This window comes from Watersipora subatra, chromosome 4 (genome assembly GCF_963576615.1).
Source record: "Watersipora subatra chromosome 4, tzWatSuba1.1, whole genome shotgun sequence".
Taxonomy (NCBI): domain Eukaryota; kingdom Metazoa; phylum Bryozoa; class Gymnolaemata; order Cheilostomatida; family Watersiporidae; genus Watersipora; species Watersipora subatra.
Window position 1 is genome coordinate 56,198,529 of NC_088711.1, and position 25,951 is coordinate 56,224,479.

The 25,951-nt window shown below is 33.6% G+C and overlaps 1 protein-coding gene across 1 annotated transcript; it reads left to right on the forward strand.

Annotated features, from left to right (window-relative positions):
* The first annotated feature begins 5,504 nt into the window (after positions 1 to 5,504).
* Positions 5,505 to 18,813, forward strand: LOC137394376 (uncharacterized). The gene is made up of 8 exons (XM_068081089.1): positions 5,505 to 5,519; positions 6,087 to 6,168; positions 7,324 to 7,362; positions 7,595 to 7,777; positions 9,320 to 9,459; positions 16,626 to 16,707; positions 18,358 to 18,396; positions 18,620 to 18,813. The coding sequence occupies exons 1-8, from the start codon at positions 5,505 to 5,507 to the stop codon at positions 18,811 to 18,813; spliced, it is 774 nt and encodes a 257-aa protein (XP_067937190.1).
* The last annotated feature ends 7,138 nt before the right edge of the window (positions 18,814 to 25,951 follow it).

The window sequence follows — 25,951 nt, forward strand, 5'->3', positions numbered from 1 at the left end:
CATAACGTCAAATATCAATCTAATCATTCTTGTAATGTTTAGCTATAGTTTAGTCGCTTGTTTTAATTAGATTTCTTGTCATATCCCTCCTTTGCACTTGCTAGAAAGGTTTCAGATAATTTTAGTGTGAAACAAAACTAGGTTTGACTTATTTTATGAATAACAGATGTTATATAGCTAAAATACAGTTGAAAAGACGGGCATCTGCGAGCTACGTCAAACTTGTTACTAGTGTTTTGAAGTCATCTGCACAGCTCTATGAAATCAGTTACTGAGACAGTAAGGTAAAATATTCATTACAAATATTGTGGTCATAAGTGTGAGATATAAGCAAAAATTACTGTTGTTCCACACATTCCTGACACAATGCCTGCTACTGAAATCTAAAAATGATGATTTATTAAATGATCTAATCATTAGAAAAGCTTTGCGTTTGTGCTTCACAGCAATATTAGCTTTACTGCCTATGAGACCTCGAGTTATTATCTGTTTCATAGAAGTCTTGTAATGTTTAGTTAAACTTTAGAGCATGTATTTCGAGTTCTACAAAGTATAATTTTTACAGAAGCATTCACTATACTGCCATGAAATATAGCAATAAAATAAGCAGAGGCTAGGCTTGTTCTACATTAAGAGTTATACAGCAGAGTTTACTGTATAACTCTTAGGGTTATATAAGCGTCCCTACTTGCTCTAAGTGTTTGTCGAGTAAATGCTCCTGCAATATAAATAATGCATTCAGAGAACTTTCACACTATTTGGATTTTACGTTATGTGAAGTGTAAATACATCTCAATATCCTAATCCATTCCAGGATCTCCCCAAACTAAGCCCTTTGGTCCTATAAAATGAAAAAAACGAAACGTCTTAATTTAATGACTGTACAGTAACTATTGTACTATTAGTTTGTTTCGACAACTTTTCTCTTAGCACTTTGACATAGTTTAGGGTCCATGATTACCTTGAGTTAAGGGGATCCCTACAATGACACCCTTAAGGACACCTTCAATGTCAATTTTTAAGTAGATGCTCTTTACTTCTTCCCTCCCCAACAAAGTTAATGCTGCAAAGAAAAACATAAAATATTGTATGTCTAAAACAAAGCAAAGAAAATATTGTAGATACTCCTATTGGTCGTTTTTCATCCCAAGTGCAGCAAGAAAGAAAATGATCTTTTTAAAGCTAACTATGCACCTCACTATTGACATTAAATTTGCTAACTTGGACTGACATTTACTGCTTTACTGCTATTTACGTTAGATATTAACTCTATTTACACTGGACAATGTTGTTCAATGCAAATTAGACCATAAGACAAAATACAAAAATAGTCGAGTAAGTTATGAATATTGGCAGCAAAAGCTATTTTGCATAGCGCTGCTCTATAATGTAAATTGTCAAGGTGCTGCTGTTTGATATAGGGTGTAGTGATTTTGTAGGGAAGTAAAAATGTATTGGATGGTCAGGCAGTTTGATGATATGATCTGAGTATCTTAGACAGCAAATATCTAATAACACGTTTAGCTCCTGAGCCTTAGGGGCTATTGAGACGTGGGTCACAGCTGTTCATATCAGGTAGCTTAACTCTGAAGCATAAGTTTTGAAAGCGGTCTAATTATATCCTATTGATTTTCAATACAAAGGGATACCAGCTTGGAACAGCGCAAAACCAAACAGACAGTATATCAGGCATTTGTTTAAAAGTCAGTTTTTAAACAAATAGGTTGGTACTGCAGGTGTATCACTTTGCCATCATCTAGTAAGCATTTGACTTTAATCAAATAGCTGTTGTAAGCGCACAGCAAGGAGTACCAAGGTACCTGCACAGTCAATAGAACTGCTATGGCAATGAAAATAGGCAATTGGTAAAGTGGTATTACATCAATGACCTGGTGCCTTGTTGATTTGGGGCTTTGTGTTCTGCTTATTTGCTGATTTATTAACTCACTGACTTGGAGATTTGCTAATCTGGCGCACAAGCTAATCTGAAATAGTGTGACACCATCTGAATGGACAAACCTCTACGGACAACTTGTGTAAATTCATCCTCTGCAATAAATCTAGGCTTTGCTTTCACAATTGTAAAGATTCCTTAAACAGATACGACGTGTGGAGCTCTAGTTTCAAAGAGTCTTTTTAATTTCAGAAATTGAAAAGTTTTCGTCATGCTATTTTAACAAATTTATTTAAATTAAGTCTAATCCCTTCTTGATTCAGAGGTTAAACACAGCTGATGACTCTCATATTTGTATGAAGCAAAATGTGATTATGGTATATTACCTTGTTATTTTAGTGGTTTAAATATTAAATTAAAAAAGTAAAAATCTGATGTTCGATCAAACAATGGAAAATTTCAGCTGTTTTCATGAAGATTTACTTCTATTAATCCAGAAACCTTTAGAAAATTAGTTGGAATGCAAAAAGTTGGCTGAACTCAAACTCTTCCTTATGATAGCAAATTTCTGGTTAGCAAAGAAACAAGGTGAAGGATGACTTACTGAGCTACTAACATGCCATGAGTTACTAACATGCCATGAGCTACTAACATGTCATTAGCTACTAGCATGCCATAAGCTATTAACATGCCATGAGCTACTAACATGTCATTAGCTACTAGCATGCCATAAGCTACTGACATGTCATTAGCTACTAGCATGCCATAAGCTACTAACATGCTATGAGCTGTTAGCATGCCATGAGCTACTAACATGCCATGAGCTACTAACATGCCATAAGCTACTAACATGCCATGAACTACTAACATGCCATGAGCGACTAACATGCCATGAGCAACTAACATGTCATAAGCTACTAACATGCCACGAGCTATAGCCGGCGACAAATAGTAAACAGAGACTGCAGAGCATAGCTTTAGTTTTAGTAGTAAGTAGTAAGGTATTGGTTGTCAGGACTACCTTAGTTTGGTCTATATGTATAAATCTCCATGTTTGTCTGTATTCTGTTTGTCCGCTTATAGTGCTAAAGTTTTAGAATTGAAAATCTGCTGTGAACTGGTTTAAACACAGTATGCAGAAATAAAAAAACACCTTCGTTTAAAAGTTACAATGGTGAAAGTACATGTTGACTAAAGGTAAATTCTCTGTGTAAAAACCTTTTTATTACCCGTGCAACGCCGGGCATTCATTAGTTTATATATAAATATCAACTCAAATTATATCTTAAAGGAGTATCTTGCAAAACAAACAACAAACTTTAAAAATGAAATTTGTTCCTCCGAATCCTTAAAACAAAAATATTTAGCAATTTACTCGTTCATTCATTGCTTTTTACATCAGATTGCAAGTTTTCAAGGTTTGCTCCAATATGCATTGACTCGTGATTAATTTGCTTGAAACTATTAATAGCAAAATATAATTGATTTATTTTCTTTACGATGAGCTCACCCACTGAAAATGCTAGAAGCATTGTTTACTGGACTTGAGTGCTCTAGATCTATATATGATTGCAGTCATAAAGACTACAATCATTAATGTTGCATAGAAGTAACCAGCATCAGCTACATACGGAGGAGACAACTACATTAAGGTAAGAAATCCACCACAATATATATAATGCTAAAGTTCTACAGTAGTAATTGTAGGGGTTACGAGTCATCGGCTTTGAGACCAATAAAATTATGTTATTACACAGTTTTACAGCTGCATTCTTGATGGAATGTTTTCTTTTAAATTGTAACTCAAATTAAATATAAAAAAGGTTTGTGCAGATATTTATAAGTTATTCACATTTGATGTCATGGGCTCATGTAGTTCCTTAGTGTATATATACACACACAATTTTCAAGTTGTCCTACCATTTTTCATAGATAGATTATTCTTCATCATGTTGTAATCATGGTTGTTTTCTTTCTGCTCATTTCCTTCTCGTTCTTCAATGAAAGATTGCTAAATAGTTCTTCAGAACACATTACTCATAAATATTGTGACATATAACCATTTGATGATGAGGTTTTGGTTGGTCCAACCAGTTACATTATAAAAATGTTTGGTTAACAGGCATTAATTATCTGAATTTTCAATTTATTGTGAGTAACTTTTCTCATGTAGACATTTGCTGCAAGAATGCACATTTACAGTAGATTTTCTGACTTGCTATTTTAACTTTTATTTCCAACTAATGTATGTCACCATAACATATTTGTAAGTTGAAAGTTTTAAATATGCTCTTGTGTATGCCAGTCAGTCTCTCTACTGCATACAAGTGTATGTATATCCTTGGGGCAAGTTGCATATTTTAATCTTATCCTTTTATGCATTCGAAGGTCTATATAAATAAAAAGACTTACAGAAAATTTTTATTTCCTGCCTATGACTCTATCCAGTCTCCTTGTGAAGTAAGGAGAAGATTTAAGGTGGTAGAGCTAATATGCATAGCACATTTTTGCCTTGCTTTCTCATGATTGGCCAATCCTAATTTTAACTTTCACTTTGACTAACCAATAAGCTTTGCCAACCAATATCCAATAAGGCACCAGTTTTTGTCCTCAAACTTTTAGTTAAAAACCATATAGATTTACACGGGTGTTCAATAGCGGCAGCACCCTCTTTCAACATGAGAAGCTCAGCTATGCACAGGTTAATGGAACTTTTCCTGTTTGTTTTGTTGATCTGTGTGGTAGAGCCTCTGCCTTTGGTGAGCATAGCAACATTTCCTTTCATCTCTTTTCAGTGTTTCTTGTTAAGAGTGCCGTAACCTAGTGATCTAGAATTTCTGGCTTGCTAACAACAGATTGAGATTCAATTCCTAAAAAGGCCACCAGTGGTGACGGGAATGACATTCCACCTTGAATTGCTCCCTGCAACTGGTCACGTCTCAAGGTTCTCTTGTTACTAGACTAAGACATGGTCAGTTGAGACTACAAAGCCATTGTTTGTGCACTAATGCTTTTAAAACACACACAACCTCTGCTTGCAGAGGTTTGCATACTCAATATTCAAGGAATTGCTGATATGTGCAATGCTTCTTATTACTTCATATGAACACAACCTTTAAAAAAGTTTAAATTCCATCATAAAAAATTGAGTCAATGAAATGAAAGTTTTTTGGTATACGTTAACTTTAAAGACTGCATCTACGGATAAATGTTTTGTAGTTTATAGATAAAATATTTTTGTTTTTCAAGTTTTCAGCTCAATTTAGTTTCTAACATTTTATTTCATTACGCACTTATTTTTAAGAAATGTATTCTATAGAACAGAGCATTTTTACAAAACGTGTATTGCTTAGTTCAATGCTTTCTATAAATCTGCTATAGAAGAAACAGGAGTGTGCGCTTATCTATCAAAATGTAAATCTTTTATATGCAAACTATAAGAGCTTGATGATCGCAACTTTCAAAAGCTTTTCCCTTTCACATTGATTGATTGAAAATGAGGAAGCTTCATAACTTAATGTTTTTATATATTTTTAGTTAAATTTATCTTTTTAAAATTCAAATATTGTAAACTGAAAATCTTTGTTTCATTTGCTAAATCAATCTAAAAATGACAGATTTCCAGGTTAGTTTAGGGAAGAGTTGAGAGTTTAGTAACTAACTGCTCAGGAAGATTTGCATTTCCTGCAAGAATGCAGCTGAGGTCGGCTCAATTGTAGACTAACAGGTAATATATAATACTATTGAATGCTTGGCGTTGCACAGGCAACAAAATAATTACCCAATGTATTTGAGTAAGTCAAGCTAGTAAAACTGGTTTAAGTTACTACATCTGAAGCCAGCGCTTGTGACATTACATCATGCGTAATAATCTCTCACTCAAACATGATTTTCAAGCGTACTAGTAATCAATAGTATTTTCACAAACGCTGCATAAGTACGCGTACTATTTATCCACAGTATGGCAAAGCAGCGAAGTTTATTGAATTAGCTCTCTTGTCTGCAAACCTGAACGTTCCGAGTTCAAATCCTCCGCAAAGTGGATTTTTGATACTTCAAACTTTATCGCTATAACTGGACACCCTGAGGACAAACCAAAAACACTGAGATTTATATAACATACAAATCTCTTATAAATCTTTTTTATATTACATTAAATATTTTTATTAATCTAATCAATTGTGTCATGCAGAACTCAGAAGGGAACGACAATGACCTCAAAGTTCACAAGAGAGAAGTGATCAGTCCAATTGAATTTGGAAGCCTACCATATGGTGAGTGTAACCACTGCGCAGTAACTGTTTCATGTATCTAATACTGCCATTAGAGAAACTTACTAGAAGAAATGGATTTGTCAGGTGGTTATACTAAACAGCTAGAGATTGTGTAATCAAATATAAAAAAGACAAGATTTTAAAACTTAAATTTTTAGCATTTAAATGTCAGACTTGGGGCGGTTTACCAAATTATTAGTTTAACTTTAAAATGAACAGTAGTGCTTATAAAGCTTAATATCTACTGCACATATTCACATCTCTAGCAATAAGTACTCCCTATTAAACAAGTTGTAAAATGTCCCCTAACTTAGAGGTTTAGCTGATGTGAGATATTAAAGTATTGTTGTTTCTGTTTAAGAAAATAGACCAATAGGCATCCTGATACCAATTGTCAGCATTGTGTTTAGTACAAACAAATGTCATACATTCATGGTAAAGAAATATTGCTATTATGAATAGACATTGGCCACACATTGGGTCCAACCAGTTGTCTCCATGATAGGTAGTTGTGCTTGTGGCCTCAGCTCCTGCAATAACTTTAGCTGAGGTGATTAAAGGACTGTATCCACCCCACCCTGAAAGGCAATAGATTTTTCTTCTGATTGTGTATAAATGTATTTAAGATGTATCTTATCTAACCAGCTTATATCTTAAGCTTTCCATCACAGATGAAATCACATGCATTAACTCGTGCTTGCCAATGCGGGGTGAATGGTGGTGATGCATGAATCAGGGATGGTGTTGTGACGATGCATCCAAAAGGTGCTTTTGATTGTTCTAAAAACTTGGGCTATAATTATGGAAGGTATCTATAGTCTGTTAGTTAAATGCTTAAACTAAAAACTCTATATTATATAGGCTCAGCCAAATTTTTATTTCAATTTTACATAGGGCAATCAAATGTGACTTAAATCCAAAGAGTTATCTTTTCGTCTGTCCTAATATTGGTTAGTATCAAAGAAAAGGCCTCCTCCGTGTACTTCATAATGGGCTACTCCTATATTTTGTAAAAAGTCATTTGCAAAGTGTTGAAGAGCAGGTAATAGATATGTGTTTACAAATGTTTTTGGGCAGAAAGTACTTTTCGAAATGTGTTCAAAGGAACAACTATAGCAATTCTATGTTTGATGATGAAATTGTTTTTATTTACAGGCAATCTCTGTGAAATGTGCCAGCCACAGAAACCGAAAGGTAAATTAAACCATCAGTTAAAATAGCATTGCAACAATAGATTCAGTTTCATTTGGGACAATTTAAAGCCATCACACTCTATGGTAGAATTCAATAAAAACCGCATAATTAAAAAACTAAACTCTTTTTTTGTAGAAAAAGTGATGTTTGAGCGATTTGATAAATTTGGAACTAGTAATAATTAATGTTTTTTAGAATTGTCTCCTCACTGTTTATATACTTTAAATTTCAGCTGTCACATGCAAACAAGGTTACATCCGTAATCCGTATTCCAACAGATGTATTAGATTAGTGTCGCTTGTCACAACTTGGGATGATGCTAAAAATTACTGCGAGGCTAATGGTGAAACATTGGCAACATTTGAAACGCTGGAGTCAGCGTTCTGGCTTATAAATTTACGCAAGATGAACTCGGGTAAGTTCTAACAACATCTAAACAGTTACACGAGTACATAGTATTTCAATTCAAAGTGGTATAACTTGCATTGACAATTTTTTCATTGGCTGATTGAATGATTTACAAAGTTTGGATGTTTCAAAGTTGCAACCATGTTACGGTAAATTTTGACTTTGTCTGTAAAGTACTCATTTTATAGCGCTATGAATGCGTGTGACTGCGTGCAATTAAAATATTACATAGTTTAATACAAAGCTATATATATATTTGTCTTTTCAAATAAATTCTACATCCAACGCTGAAATACTCACATTTCCTTCATGTGACACGTACATTTGTATTACTATATATTCCCGTATACAAGCCGAGTGTAAAATGTAAAGTTATCTGTTGTATTCTTGTCAAGAATTGAAGCCTGAAGTAGTGTAGATTGTAATGTAGTTTATTCACTGACGGAAACACACAACTTGAACTGAAAATGTTGTGGGTAATTATATGGAACCAAAAGTAGCTTTATAAATATTAGCTTAGTATATGGTAAAAATACAATAGAGTGCTATATGACCATCTTGCTTCAGGTGTAAACAGAATTGTTATAAGCAAAAGGATTACTATAGCCATAAACTATTATCTCATAATTGTCACAATCCCTTATAGCTCAATAGCCATAACATTATCATACTAAGGGGTCAGTTTATACATGCATAACTCAAATAACATAATATTGTGCTGACTTAATTCTGAAAACTACAACTTAAAACTGTTGGCCTGTTACTTACAGTTTATCTACTGTAAGTAGATAAATTGTAAGTAACAATTTACAAGAATAATTTACTTACCGCATCGAAGGCTTGAAGAAAAGCTGCATGCCAAGGTTGCTTGAAAAAGGGCAACAAAACACATGGATTTCACTGTTTTTTGTTTGGTTTTTGTTCTCACAATAAGAGCACACACACAGCCATGCTTGGTTACTAATAATATGGTATGACAGCAATAACAGTCTGTGATTGGTTGGTCATACACCTGATTGCTTGAGTGTTTACCCTTGTCACAAGCAACTTTACATTCAGTTTATTTGCATTAATAGCACCGCTAGTACATTTAAAACAATTTTACTGTTATTATTGAAAAAAGTAAAAAATAACAATAATGGTTATTATTTTCATTATATCTCTTTTGCAACCTTTTGCTGTGATAAGCGGTACAGTGTTTTACGATTGGAGGGCCAGTTTATATGCGAGTTTTTTTATAAATTCGTTGATTTACGGCCTTTTCTCTAACATCAGTTTATATGCAAAGATGCTCAGTACATCATAAGAGTGTCTGAATTAATTACATAATATCTTCATGATCAGGGCTAACATGGTATGCTAAAATAACATCTGAAGAATCATAAATTTTTTTAATTATAAGACGAATCGTCAGTTAATAAATGTAAGTTTTAGTATTCCTTACTTGAAAAATACATTTTCATATGTTTCTGTGAAAACTCAAAAAATATTTAAAGAGAGACAAGTTTTTTAAGAGCTTGTGAAGGACCCAACATAATATCTTTTACAGCTTGGAGGAGTGATAGCCTTTGGGTTGGAGCAAAAAGCTTTGGTACTGAATGGAAATGGACTGGCAGGTTCTCGGGGCCCATCGAGAATTTACCGTGGGGAGGTGGCCAACCCAACAGCTACCTTAAAGGAGGCGAATGTGTATTCAGCTATATAAAAGATGACTTCAAATTTCATGATTTTGCATGCAATATCAAAATGAAATTCATTTGTGAAAAGTAAGCGCCCATTGCCCAGCTACACAATGATTTTTAAATCCAAAAATCGCAAATTATTTATTATACTTTATTGTGTTATTTGTGAACAGAATATTAATACATTGAATAAAATTGATTTTTTATCTGAAGCAGAAAAACAGCTAAAATTGTTATTTCGATCACTTTTGTTGGAGAAGAATATAACATATATGAACCTGTTGAGCCCATTGGTTACAATCAGTGTCAAAGTTTGCATTTTAGCTTTTTATATATTACATGTAGTAACTGGCAACAGCAGGTTGAACTGAATACTGCAGTACATCAACAATTAAGCAAAGAACACAGGAAGATAAAAAGAACATAGATGTATGTGTGATAAAGCCATCAGCAATAGACATCAACGTTGACATAAGTTAGAATTAGTTGAGTAATTGCTTAGTTCATACCTGTACATTAGAGCATACCTAGCATCATATGATGTATGTTGTTGTGTCTAGTTGTACTTGATAATAGAGTTTGAGATTTAAGTTTACTCAAACATAAAACTCATACAAAACCATAAAACATTCCCATTATAGGGCTATAATTTCAGGCATGTGACTGACACTAACAAGAGAGAACAACTCCATCTTATAAGTAGATGCATAAATCGTAGCCTGGGCATGGCTCTCCTGGGGATTGAGAGAGAGCCTGGGACACATAGCAACACGCGGAGAAGACAACTCTAAAAGTCGACTTCTGAAGTCGCTAATATCACCATCGTTATTTCCGAAGGAGTATCATGTGACGGTCTTATTTATGATCTACGCGAGTATTATGTATTATTGTTAATCTGAATTGGCAGCAAACAAACGCTGGTTAGTAAGTATGAAATGTTGGTTGCATAATAAATCAATCATGAGAGTTATATTATTTCATATGTTCAATTCATTATATTTTAATATGATTTAATAAAAAATTAAATCAATTGAATAAAAAAATTCACAATAACAATACAAACATAGCAAACGAATATCAATAGAACAACAAAAATGAATCGCACGCTGCTAGTAAAGAAAAGTTTGTCTAGTAAAAAGTAATCTCAGTTTTATTTTACTCGCGAGTATTATGATTACTCGCGACAGTTATTATGAACAACTCGGACCTAACACTGCAAAACGGTGCCATCTGAAAGCAAATACTCTTTCCCAAAGCCAGTAGGAAGAACTATAAATTGGTCAAAACCTGCGATAATAGGTTGTAAAGTTTGAAACTGTTTTGGTCTCAGTGTGACAATGCCTAGCTTTGATAGTAATTTTTGAATCGTTCCATTTTGTATCAGTATAGTGCTAACGTACTAAATAGTGCTATAGTACTAACGTGAAAACGCAAGAGAATAGTAACCTATGGCTTTTATTGTTTTATTATAAACGGGGTGTTACGTAACCACCCAGTCCATCAAAAATATAGGGCTTTTTACTGGATCAAGTCACGTGACCGTGACAATAGGCTTTTAAACGCGCCACATCTAATACATCGTGAGATCCGAATCTAACGACACGCTTCCATTTGTATCAGTCTGAGCGTCATATGTAACATATGTCGCTAGTTTTGCAGAAGTTATCTTACCTTTTTTTCGCTATGTGTCCCAGGCTCTCTCTCCCAATCCCCACGAGAGCCATGCCCAGGCTACATAAATCGTATTTGAATGAATTTTGAATGCATGAAATATTTCATCTAGTGGCTACCAATTTTGACATAGCTATGACTGAAGTTATCCTCTCTTGATGGTCACATTTGCTGAGAGTTATGCGTAATGTCTATTAGTTTTTTTTCTAACGAAAGCTTTTACTGTAGATGAAGATTCTTTCTGAAATATACGTTAGACTAATTTTTAGCTCTAAAACCTTTAATAAGAACTAGAGTCTGGCTATGCCTAGAGTTCCTTTAAATACGATTGTTAGTAGGTGGGTGTTAAGGCTGCACCCATGAAATGGACCTTTGAAACCAAATATTTCAAATTATCGGTATCTGGCAACAGGCACTGAGCATGTCTAAGGTGAAATTTGGATGAAATCTGCCAAAAATGTGGAAACATAGACTAACAGACAGACACGCACACAAGGACTAAATTAGATTTATTGATATAGATTATACTTCCATTTGAAATAGTTTAACAAAAGAATACTAAATAAATGCATTAAACTTTTAATAAAACAATTTTATAGGTCAAAATGACTTCATTGATTGAACTATCCATCTTCTCTGTATTATTCATTATCAAGGCAAAAAATATGCACAAACTAAATTTAGAAATGTATTAATAAAGATTTTAATGAGTTGGTGAATTTTTTTTAGACATATTCACAAAACAATATAAATCATATTGAAGGAAACCTTTTTGTTTATAATATTAAAATAGTAAGAAAATGTGAAAGTTGAATTATTTTACTAATCTTCATCTATGATAAACTTATATGTTGAATCTGTATCTAGTAATGCATCATAAATCATTCATCAGTAATGCATCATCAGCATTTCATCAGAAAAATGTTCATCTTTTGTGTACTACATTACGATCAGGTTGTTGTTTTTGGCACCAGTCTAATTTATTATTGAAAATTTACCCTTAAAATAAGCAAAGAAACATGACCAAATGACCAAACTTCAAAAAGCTAAATTTATCGGGAAAACAAGTAACCCTCAAAACACCAGTTATAAGCTGAAAGTTGACTACTACTGAAAATGAAACTCCAAATCATGATGGGTTGTGTACCCAATCGTAATGAAATAAGATGTGTAACGATCAGCTGTTGTTCTCCTTGTAAGAAATCAGCGACTGCAATCAATAAAACGTAAAAGATTACAAGTTTCGCACAAATAATTTGTTAATAACTTAAAAGCAAAGATGTGAAGAGCTAGCGTAACAAAATTTTAAAATATCACACTTGCTCCCAACCTCATTCTCGGTCTCACCTCCTAGCTCGAGTTCTGACTAAAATACAGGCTGATATCCTGATTCCCTCGCCCACACCACACCGTGTTCAGATAAGTCATTAGTACTATTCGCTAGTAATTATAATTATTATAATATAATTACAATTTATAATATATTATTGTATTATATTACCATATTATATATTATTATAATATATATTTAATATAATATAATTTCATCTATATATCATAGCGAAGTATATGATTTACCAAGACTGATTAAGAGATTTGTCATAAAGAGGTAGATTCCCTTCATGGTTTTCCTGTCTGCTGGAATGGAATAAGCTATTGTTAACAGCCCTGTGTACAGTGTTTATTAAGAAGAGTTTGTAACCTGTGCAAATTAGAAATACAATAAATGTGCAATGTCAAACATAAAACAGTAAAGAGACATGTAAAACATAAATAAACAACAACAATTTACATACAACTAACGATGGAAGCAGCTACATGCGCTTCCATCCAGAAATTAATAGACAACTGTTGTTTATTTGAATACGGTGTTCAACTGAGCGTAGTGATCAATCAAGGTGAAGATATTCATTACATCGGTTAAAATATGCATAATGGCGTTGCGTCGCATGTAACAATTACAAGCTGGCCTCACTAGGTGAATGTCTGGCATTGCACAAGTAATAAAAAACACCTTATAAACAGTTGCAGCTAGTGTAGTATAAAGGTGATGAGAAGGTCAGGTAATGTTTATAAACTGCTTTTTTACCCGAGCAACACAGGGCATTCATCTAGTTTCTACTATAATAAGAGCTGAGCCTATCTGTCCAAATCCACAGTTCAAGGTTAGAAAAAAGATTACTCCATGTGAAATTCGAACTCACAACTTTCAGCATGGTAGACCAATGCTCTAACAACTGCATCATCCAACCACTCCATGGTTTTTCAAAATAATTCTATGAATAGGTATTACACCTGTTGAACTCTCATGGTGCACTAGACTACCAAGATACCAACTCAGATAAAATAGGCTATCAAACTTAGGCATTTTCAGCGCAGATCCTACTTCTCCAACTGTATTACTTCATCTTGGTTTGGTTCCTGTGACAGCTAAAAGCTAAAGATTGTATCATGTATGGCTGAAATACCTAATATTTACTATAGCAAGAGTAGTTTCTGTCTGTCTGTGTGTCCGAAACTATGCTAGGAGCGTTAGAAAAGATAATTACTTTTTTACATGAGAATTGAACTCAGATATTCCAAGTTGCAGACAGGCATACTGCCAACTGCGCCACTTCACCTTCAAGCAGGTTTGTAGAATGTTTGTGCACACACTTACTACACATGACAATTTGTCACGGCGCATGGGACTGTCAGCATACTAATTTTTATAAAAGAAAATCAATTTTACAGCCTCGTGCACACTCTAAAAAACCACTGATGTTTAGAGTTAGTCACAGTGTTGTGCAATTGCAATGGCTCACGATTTGGTATCTTGAGTGTTTTGGACAACTCCATCCAGAGACAGCAGATTTTTAAGAATTACTAAAATGTGCTAAGCCGTATATGCTGTTTGAAAACTACAAAGATAACAATATAATAACTTGAAACAGCTAACACCTCAAAGAGAAGTTTTTAAACTATTTAATGATCTAACAGAAAGTATTTTATTTGTTTATAAAAAGTTTGTTAATAGAGCTATACCAGTATAAGACCGCCATATCTCAACATATTAAGTTAAGGCTTCTATAAAAAAAAATTATGACTTGTTAATCAATCATTTGGGTGTTTAAAGTATTTGCTCAACCAAGTTGGGACATATACATGCATAAAAAACTTGTAATACAAAAAGTTGGCTTCTCTTTTCCTTCATGATTAAAACGAAAGAGAAAACAATTTCTTAATTTATATCCTCATATTTCCAACAAAGTTTTTTAAACCGCTGCAGTATTGTAAGTTAAATTGGAAGGGCTGATGAAAATTACAAAAAAAATAATATAGAATAGTGAAAAATACATAAGCTAAGTGAGAAAACATTCTCCTGGTCGAACTAGGGTAAGTTAAGGTAAGTTAAAGTAGGCTAGGGTGTGAATAAGTATTACAGCCTCTACCTTTTAACTCATTAATCGCTGAATCTAAATTTTAAATCTATTTTTTTATCTTAAAGATAAAGTAACAATATAAACCAGTTATTAATTTTGTTGTTAATAAATAATTTAGTTTTTTGTATTCAGGTTACACATAATTTACAAAATATTCTTCTAATACAAGTTGGAATTGTTTGTAATATTTATTAAAGAGTTATTTCAGGTTTTTGGAATGCAAAGAACTAAACTAATTACAGTGTATTTATATTATTCTTATGACGGTATTCGCTCAGAGATTACACGATACACTGATTTCTCAATGCTATATTCTGGTTGGGTACTTGATTCAATCTTTATTGTCCAATCCTAGCTTGTCTATTAGAGATGACGCGTAGCATTGCTCACTGTTGCGTTTGAGTTCTCTAGTAAAGGTATAAAAACTGAACAATTTTTCAAAGAAACCTTTTGAAAGTTTCCATTGTACCAAGGTACAAGCATCTGCCTTTCTATATAGCCAGAATAAAATAGAACTGTTTAAAGCAGCATGATTATAACAGATAATATCTATTGCTTTAGCTTTATTTAAAGAAGTTCAGTAAACCTCCCTAGTTTAAGTCCAATGAAGATGTTTACCTACTAATACGTGTAGTTTGATCTCGACCTCAATTTGCTTTGATGCCATTATAGTCATTTTTTATCGTCTGATTCCAACATGCCTATTCCAGTTAAGCTGCATAACTGCAAATGTTATTCTTTGGAATATTTGGAAGGTTTAACAAAGAGAAAACAACTACAATACATAAGTAGCTAACGATCCTCATTTGTATGCAGATGAACTTGATAGGGCTGATATGTGATCAAAATCTTTGCGCTGCGACTTCATCATTGGTCAATCTTAATTTTAACTTTCACTTTCAAGAACCAATAAACAGGCAATTCCTTCAAAGTTTCTTCAAGAAGCTTCCACAATTCAAAGTGGTCCAACATCTGGTGGTAGCAGCAACAGCAACTCGAAGAGACAAGTCATGCATAATTTAGTTACACTTGCTCTGCTTGTTGTCTTTGTCTGTGTAGCAGAGTCTCTGCCTCCGGTAAGAGCTGAAATAGTTTTTTACAGTTAATCGCAAAGAATAAAGTATACTTCAAAGAAATGTTTAGATTTTTATCTCAAGACATTAAAGCACTAAAGAGCAACAACATTTATATCTACTTATTAGAATAAAACTAGTTTGGTTGTGGTGATTTCATGTATAGAGCACTCATCTGATGGTTTTAGCATCTGATGAGTCTGGTTTGCTCAGATTTAAAGCTTTGCTTTTAATTTTAGTGTGAACCATACGGCATAAACTCTGCTGCCTTTATTTTTATCCCTAGACAAATCTCTTGTAAGCATCTGACACTTTGGTCACTTTGGCTAGAGTTTGACAAATTTGGGTCATCAACATGGGTAGTACTTGTTTTGTGACAGCCACCCATTGCAAGGGACATAGTATCCCCGGCCATCAAGCATCTTACCAGCTATAAACAAGTGTTCATGTTTACCTTTCTATCTTGTTACACATTTTCTTAAGAAATGCATATAAAATTTTTACTATAGCAAGAGCTATGTCTGTCTGTCCGTCCATTCGTTCGTCTGTCTGTCTGTCTGTAAAGATACGCTGAGTGCTTCAGATGAACTTCTTAAATTATTCAGGAATTTCCAAAAAAATCCAACCAGGGGGTTCAGATTCTAAGCCTAGAGCATTACCATCTGCGCCACTTGTGTACCTTTACACATATAGGAATAATTGTGCACATAGCTACTACACATGACAGTCTCTCACGGCACATGAAACTGTCAGAGCGCTAGTGTTTTATAACGCATGTTTTAGCTGATATCTCTATTATACTTTCAGCATAAAAGTAACAGCAGTCAACTGAGTAAAAAGATATTACCTTTTTACAAAGATATAATGTGGTTTGTTAAGAAGGAAACTTTGATAAGTGATTTATGCCCTTATGTGTTTCTTCTAAGAACGCAGCTGAAATAGTCCAAATTATATATTAGCAGGTAGTAAGTGCTAATCATACTGACTTAGTTGGTTGTCTTCTGCAGACCTCTAAGGAGAAATACGAAGATGATGGAATTGTCAAAGCTGATGTGATCAATCCAATTACAATTGATAACTTGCCATATGGTGAGTGTACAGATTTTATTGGTATTATGACTAAATGCTTGATCGGTTTGTTTTATTAAAGGTTAAAGTAATATAATAGTGCTTGCTATGCCTATACTAAATGTTTATTTTATGTTTATCATAAATTTCAAGATTTTTTATGATTTGTGTTCTCATTTTTTACATGATAGTAGCAGGTTTCAACTTATTTCAGCTCAGATAATTTGAACAAAGTTAATATGACTTCTGATAATTACTTTGAAAATATTATCGCTAGCATTTTTAACAAAGTTCTACTTAATATCAGCTCTATTGACAGAGAAAAGTAATTTGAATGCTATATGTTAAAATTATTAGTGCGACTGTTTGATGATTCTTGTATGGCATATCTTGATAAACTCTTCTTATGAAATAAGAGTCTAGCCAACAAAATAATAAAAAAGCACACAAAAGAAAAAATGATTTTTCAAAAATTTAGTTTGATTCTTATACTCTCAATATATTTTACACTGTCAAAATGCAATAAAAATGTTGAAGTACGTAGCGCTCTAAACTTTTAGTTATCAGGTATTCTTGCTTTAGGCTTTCATCTCAACTAACTAGCACTTTTTTAGGCTGTTTATCCACCTACTTATATAAACATTGAGCCAACAGCTATGTGCGTAGGGCTTGATATCTACCGCATAGATTGAGCCTAAAGCCTTAAAATCTCTAGCAATAAAAACTCTATTAAACAAGTTGTAAAATGTCCCCTAACTTAAAGGTTTAGCTGTTAAAGTATTACTGTTTCTGGTTATGAAAATAGACCAATAGGCATCCTGATACCACTTATCAGCATTGTGTTCAATACAAACAAATGTCATACTTTCAAGGCAAGGATATATAGCTAATACAGATAAACATTGGCCATACATTGAGTTCCCCAGTAAATGTCTCCGTGATGGCTAGTTGTGCTTATAGCCTCAGTTCTTACTACAAATTTAGCTAAGCTGATTAGAGGACTGTATCCACCCCACCCTGAAAGGCAATAGATTTTTCTTCTGATTGTGTATAAATGTATTTAAGATGTATCTTATCTAACCAGCTTATATCTTAAGCTTTCCGTCACAGATCAAATCACGTGCATGAACTCGTGATTCAGTGTGGAGTTTTATGACAACACAGTTTTTATGTGAAACTCTTGCAACTTTACAATAGCCATAAATCCAAATAGCAGCTAAAAAAAAGGTTGGTTTGAAGAATGTCAGCAATATTTGGGCTTCATAGCTGTACCCACGTAATGCATTTCAGTTGTTCTCTGAAATGAGGCTACTATCAGCAAATTCATGACCTGTTTATCAAGCCTTTGAACAATATTTAAGGTATTTGCTCAAGCAAGTTTGAACTAAATCCACACTGTAATATAATAGAACTTTGCAATACATAGAGTTGGGTGCTCTTTTTCTTCCAAATTAGAATGAAAGAGAATACAACTCTTTAACTCAAACTTATACACTTCCGTCTAGTATATTTAATACACATTCACCAACCACCACCATAACTTGCTAAAAGCTATTCTTCTTGTGAGGAAACGTACAGAAAAAAAAGAAAAATTAATGAACAAAGTGATGACCACTAGTCTGATTGTGGCCTGTGATTGACCTTATGCTGATAATGCTGTTTTGTTTACAGGTAATATCTGTGAAATGTGTCAGCCACAGAAACCAAAAGGTAAATCAATGACGTGATTAAAATTGGTTTGCAACACCAGGTTTACTTCAATTTGTCAAGATCAAAAGTTGACTTACTTTAACATAGTCAGGTAGCCGGTACTGGCAGCATTAGTAAGAAATTAATAAGCTTCTTATAATAAAATGTGAAGTTCTAGCAATGTAATATTTGAACAGTTTTTGCGATCCAAGTTTCCTAGACACATTGTCTCTACCTGTTTCAGTCGTTGAATGTGAGCCAGATTATATCCGTAACCCCTATTCCAACAGATGTGTTAGACTAATACAAACTACCAAAGCCTGGAACGATGCCAAAAATTACTGCGAGGCTAAAGGAGAAACACTGGCTACATTTGAAACATTGGAGTCAGCAGTTTGGCTCATCAATTTACGCAAGACAAACTCGAGTAAGTTCTAACAAGGTCTACATAAATTGCTACATAAATCGATAAATAGCTGTTTAGCATTTTTACAGAGTTCAAACATTCTAACTGCTGTTGAACCAATCAAGGGTAAGTCGGTAGCAGTAAGTACGTAGTTCATTTATGGAGTCATCTATCTATAGAGTTATCTATATAGTCATTCATAGAGTCATTCATAGAGTCATCCATAGTGTCATCTATAGATTCATCCATAGAGTAATCTATAAAGCCATTTATAGAGTCATCCATATAGTCATCCATAGAGTCATCCATAGAGTCAACTACAGAGTCATCTATAAAGTCATTTGTAGAGTCATCTATAGAGTCATCCATAGAGTCATTCATAGATTCATCCGTAGATTCCTCCATAGAGTCATTTATAGTCGTCTATCGTGTCATCTAGATGGCTGTATAGTATCATCCATGGAGTCATCTATAAAGTCATCTATGGAGTCATTCATAGATTCATTTATAAAACCATCTATAGATTTATTCATAGAGTCATTTACAGAGTGTAAAGTTCAATTAGTCAGCACTCTTCAGCTAATTAATGAGAGTGCTGATGGACAATCTAAAAAAGTAACTCCAATTTGTTTTTGATTAATGTAAATTAAATATTAGCTGAAAATATTTACAAATTTTAAACAAAATTTTAAAGATAGTCTATACGGGTTCATTTCCAATTGCCTACATAGGCTGGTTTTTTGAGACGTTGATTTTTGACAAATATTGTCGTATTTACATTTCAGGAAAGTAGAGTTAAATTTGGTACCTCTTTAGATATTTGCTACAAAACACTAGCTTTCAGTAACACCTGCTCGACTATCTGTGTAATCAGTTAATTAAAGTATTAATTATCTTGTATATGATTGGCTAACTAAATTACCATTTTGCGCATGATTGGCTGACTACACTACTATCTTGTTTATTATTGGTTAACTAGGTTTTTACTTAAAGACAGTTATTATCTATTCCCTTGTGTTTTTTTGTTGTGAAAAGAATTATCACAAAAGCAGATTTCTCATTCTTAATAACATTAAAAATTTGACTTCTAAAAATGTAAAATAATATGAGCACCAACTTACTCGAGTTTGTCAGAGCGCTCCAGCGCAGCACTGATATGCAACACATAACACTGGTACCCTGGTAGTCTTTGAGAAACACTGTTGCTAGGAGACACATCTGACTCTGCACCCAACTAGATTTTTTGGTGCAATTCACTTTGAGAAAAATGGTTTTTCTAATAAATGTGTATAACGGATCTATAATGTATCTGATGAATCTTTCAGCATGGAGGAGCGACGAAAGGCTCTGGGTTGGAGCCAGAGGTTACGGCGTCAATTGGCGATGGACTGGCAAGTCGACAGGACCTGTTGACAATTTACTCTGGGGAGACGACCAACCAGATCACTACCGTGATGGAGACCAATGTGTATTTAGCTATCCTAAAAGTAAATATAAATTTCATGATTACTTTTGTACTGAAAAGTGCATGTTTATTTGTGAGAAATGAGCGGATGTTACATCATGTATCTGTTAACTATGAATAGTGAATAACTCATTCTTTTTTCAAATGGAAATGTTTAAGGGAAACAGGAACATTAATTTTTATTCCTACTGTTGATCTTAATCTTTGAATTCAGAATAAATTACTTCTGAGCATATATACATTTACTAAATAAATGTTTGATGTTGTATGGGTGATAGAAAAAGATTTTTGCACAAAAAGTTTATTTTTAATTGGCTAAGCTTTCTTTACCCAATGAATTTGAGTAATTTGAGGTCATGTTTAAGCTCTTAAATACAAGCCACTGTTATAACTTAAACCAGCATTAGAAAAAATATTGCGTCAGGTTCTTTAAGCTTGCCAGTTTAATATTCTAACCGATCGACATTAACGATTGACAAGTGCAGTAAGTATGATTTGCTATTACATTGTAGAACAATGTGATTGCATAGCCTACTGGTTTAGCAGGCCTATCTGCAGACCTGTAGGTTGTGTTTTCAAATCTTGTATGAAGTGTATTTTTTGTTTCTAACACTTTATCGCTATAATTAGACACATGAATGACAAATGACAAACAGACAAACACTGAAATATATCTAGTTTAATGCACAATATAAAGAGTACTTACCTCTAAGTTAACCGCTACAGACCTGTTTCAAACAGGCTTAGGTCTGCTCTCATCTGGTGATAACTTCAGAAAGCTATATATATACTGTAGCTTACATTTACATGTATATGTGAACGTATATACAATCATATCAGAGATGGGGTTTATTTCCCTTGGCAGCTCTGAGCTGCACTGATGAGGTTTAAATAGCTGAAACAGTTCTGTCTGTAGCACGAGATAATATGTAGATATACACAAATATATATATGAATACGTATACATGTGTACATATATATCGATATATATATGTATACACAATCTTTTTCCTCCTTCACAAATGATACTTAAGTTTTATAAAGAAAGCACTGGCAGTCTAATTTTGCGACTAAATTCTTTATCAATTTCGGTATTACTTGACATGGTACTCTCCAATTATCTGAAATCTGGACAGAATGTGAGTGATTCGTTGCCTGTCAGAATATCTGTAAGATCAGGTGGTGGATGTAAAATGCTTACAGGTTGATATAGATATCCTGTTTTCCTTATTATATTTATATATAGGTTAACTCTTGATGCTACTCTTAAAGATCGATCTATAAGCTATCGCTTGTCCTAATTCAAGTGGGCAACCCAAGCCCTGTCATCCGTGAACAGAATTTCCCTGACCAGAAAAAATTGGTTGTTCGTGATTTGAATTTAAACTGAAAGGCCTCAAAGAGATTGGCAGCGTGTCTTGTTTGTTTGTAGAATTGTTTAGATGTCTTTAAAAGGAACTTCAAGAATAGCACCAAGATATAGTACGAATGAGGTTGGTGTAAGACACAGCCCTGCTCGACACCATTTTCATTAAAATCTTCTCAAAAGTCTGATTTGTCTGAACTACTTGAGCCTGCATGCCATCATTTAAAGATCTCATCAGGTTTATCATCTTATCAGTGCAGCCAAACTTCTTCAGAACTCTCCAGAGACAATGTGTAAAGAGTATATCAACATTCTTGCTGAAGTCAACGAAAGGAATGTACAAAAACATTTCTGTTCTAAAAGTTAGTCCTGTACCTGGTAGAGGCTGAAGAGAAGAAACGGAGGGTAAAGAGACTACAGGTAGTCATGATGAGTCAACTACACACTAAAATGAATCTCACCAGGAAAGATAAGGTCTAAACCACCAAAAATTGGCTTGCATCCCATTCGAGGCAAACATTCTGATAGAAAGGCTTAAGATGGCTGGTATATGCGCACAATATGGGTTATGAGCAATTACCAAAACCACTGTTATATTCACAACTCTACGGAGGAATCAAGGCAGAACCAGACTAAGATGCAAAGATGGGGTTAAACATAACATTAAGTTGAGAAAACTCTACACGAACTGATGGCAAGACAATGCTGAAAACAGAGTTGTATGGAAGTCACCAATAAAACCCAAGCCATAAGACAGTCAGTATCAAAATGACCTACTACAAGAAATCTGTATGCACATGAGCATGTATAGACATATATATATATATATATATATATATATATATATATATATATATATATATATATATATATATATATATATATATACCCATAGAAATATGCGCCCACACGCATGTGCAGACGCATATGCACACATACACGCATGCATGCAGACACACCCACAAATGCGTGCTCATGCTCACACGGGCACATACACAACACGCATGCACACACACACACGCACGCACGCACGCACACACACACACAAAACCCATTTACGATCCAATACATGCACACAAAGGTTTGGTATACAAATGCACAATGCTCTGCACAAAATAGCGCGCACAAAAGCATACACACAATCGCACGCACACAAACTCTCAATGAACAAGCTGCACAAACACAAATGTGTGCGCAGACGCACACACCTATATCTATATATTTTAGTGTTTGTCTTTTTGTTAGTCTGTCACGGATGTGTCCAGTTATAGTGAAATTATTCAAACTTGAACGAATTTGAACTCGGAACCTCCAGGTCTGCAGTTAGGCAAGCCTGTTCACTAGGCCAAGTAGCTACATTGCTATACAGTGAGACAGTTGTGCACATACATGTACTTATGCAATGCTTGCAAAAATACTATCGTTACTAATAGCACGCTTGAAGATCATGATTGAATGAAAGATCATTACACGTATAGTCATGTAAAAACTGGCTTTAGATGGAATACATGGCTCTTATTATAGTAAGTTATTAGCTCATGTTAATAGTTCAAACTCATTGGCTAGTTATTTTATTACCCGTGTTATGCTGAGCATTCAGCTAGTCTATATATATTTTAGAAACATTTTACTACGGGACTTTATAAATCTTTTGTTAAAAACTTTTTTATTAAATTTGTGAAAGTTGAGAATAGTTTTTTTAAGTTTGGTAAGCTTTTTTAAGTAGCCTTTGTAATAACAAAGTAGCTAAGAGGACTTAACAGCCAGCCTAAACAAAGTTTCATTATCAGATTAATATGAACTTAAAACTTCTTATTAGCCTAGTAGTTTATTAACTTTTTAACAGCTTGGTAGTTTTTTCTTAGTATAAGTCATCTGGTAATTTTGTTTGAAATAGTTTGTAGTCACAAGAAGATCAGTTGAACTATAATTTTTTTATAAACATTAATATTTCACATTGAACATCAATAAAATCACAACTTTCTGTGAGCAGCTTTGCTAAAATCTCTGAAAACCATTATAGAAATTGTGAATGATAAAATTCCAAACACACTTTCACTTTAAAATCTTTGCTCACTTCTCACAAATGAATTCATGTACAAGATTGCAGCGGAAATCATGAAGCAACTTGTCGCTAGCCATTGAGCCGAGGCATTCTTCCCATTGGGTCGGATATTCAGGCTGGTCGACTCCCCAGGGCACATTGTCAATAGGTCCTGTCGACTTCCCAGTCCATTGCCAATTGCCGCCGCTAATTTTTCCTCCAATCCAAAGATTTTTTTCTTTCCAAGCTAGATAATATATTCAGAGTAAGATGAGGTGTGAACCACATGTAAGTTGAACATTAAGGGTACCTCAAGGAAGCCGTTTCTACATGTATCTACGCCCAAGTCAATAAAACACATTCGGCAGATTTGTGCTATAAAATATTTTAGTTTTCTTACTAAACACACTATTTAATAACAGGAAGTTTAGTCAGCAGGGCTCTGTGACAGGTCAGTTCAAATAGCAGCCTACTGAACATTGCGAAAGGCATTGTAATTTTTCAGCACTTAACTTCACGACTATTTTATAAACTGTGAGAAAGTTAAAATCAATATTTAATTTTTCTGACTATAACTTGTGAATCAGGTCAAATTAGATTTTAAAAACCAAACAATTTGCAACTAAAAATGTTAGATTGTTACATCGGAGTAGTTGTAAGAATTATAACCATATTCTGACTAAATTTTAAATATTTTAGGCATTAGAAATATTTGAAAGTCTATTTTAGTGATATTTATATATATTTTTAGCAATATTTGTACATTGAACAAAAACAAATCTATTTTTAATTTTTGTTACAGCCTTGTTTTAATTTTGCTTCTAAGACATTTTGGGTATAGTGTCTGTATATTCAACTGTTTAGGAACATGATTATTAGATAATTATTAAATGATTTTCTGACTGCAGTTTGCTTAAAGTTCAATGCTTAGTGAGACAGTCTGTTGATATCATGTTGTTCAGCAAAGTCTTAGATATAAAACTACTAAATTTCAGTTTATTTGAAGCATCAGTGTTCTTGTTACTGATTAAACTGTACATACATATTGGACAATGTGTATAAAAATTGTGTGTTAGTGCTTACAAACTCAGCTTAAACATGTGATCAGACCGAATTTCCATTTCCATTTCATCAAAAAGTATAAATATTTTACTATCACTTGAAATTTTGTTTGTTGTTTTAAGTGAACTGCCTGCCAGGATGTTTGAAAATTAAAAGTAGTAAAACTTGGTTGCATTTAAAATGCTGGGAAGAGAAAGATGTGCTTAGATTTTCCCTGACATGACGTCAATAGTTGCGCTTCCTGCTTGTCTCACTTGTTATTTACATAGACTAGCATTCGAGGTGCAACGTTATGAGGCTCTATTGACATATATTTTAATTTGTAGTTGCTCATGATTGTTGGAATAAAACCTCAAATATAGCCTGAAATATATTGTTATAGATGTCACAAATATTTTAAATGGCTGGTTAGATTCTGTCCAATAGTTTTTCTGCGTAAACATATGAGTAACCTTCTCTATGTTAATAGGCTAAATAGGAGGCTGTTTACTTATCTTTTTCTTCTAAATATATAAACCCAAAAGTTTGTCATCTGTCATTTGGTGTCTGTCTGGTGATTAAAATCTAGGAATTGCAGATCCACTTCATATTGGTTTAGAACTCACTAAGTTTGCAGCCACAACTTTGTAAACACGCACAACTAAGCTAAGCCGTTCTTATCATTACCATTGTTATTATATAATGCATATCCTTTTTGTATATCCTAAATGTGCACTTTTTATTATTAATTAATTTTACTTTGTGCATTTGTTATTTTCTTAAATATTTTAACAGCTAATCTTGCTACAATTACCTGTTATTTTAATTTGTTTTTTTCAATGTTTAATTACAATCCTATTTTTGGTTTTCTGAAGGCTCAATTGCTAAATCTGTAAAGGCTAAATATTTTCATGTAAATAATTGTAATATCTCAGTTAGTAATAGCCTCTAAATTATTTTCCTGTTCTGTCAGATAAAGTACCAGACAAAGACAGTACGATGTCTCGTTTTTACGTTTGTCCCAGTATTAAGAGATACTAGTATCGCCGTATTCAATTTTTTGATGGATAGCTTCTGGTGGAACAGTAACCTTCTTTAACCTTGGTAAATGACTAAGTAATTATGATTATTATTTTAACATATTTAGGATTTTTATTTGGTTTTCTCAGTTTGTGATTGTATCATTGCCAAATAATTTTTCATTGTAATCGTAGCGAAATAGACTTTATTTAGCCATAACTTGCTAATTATCTC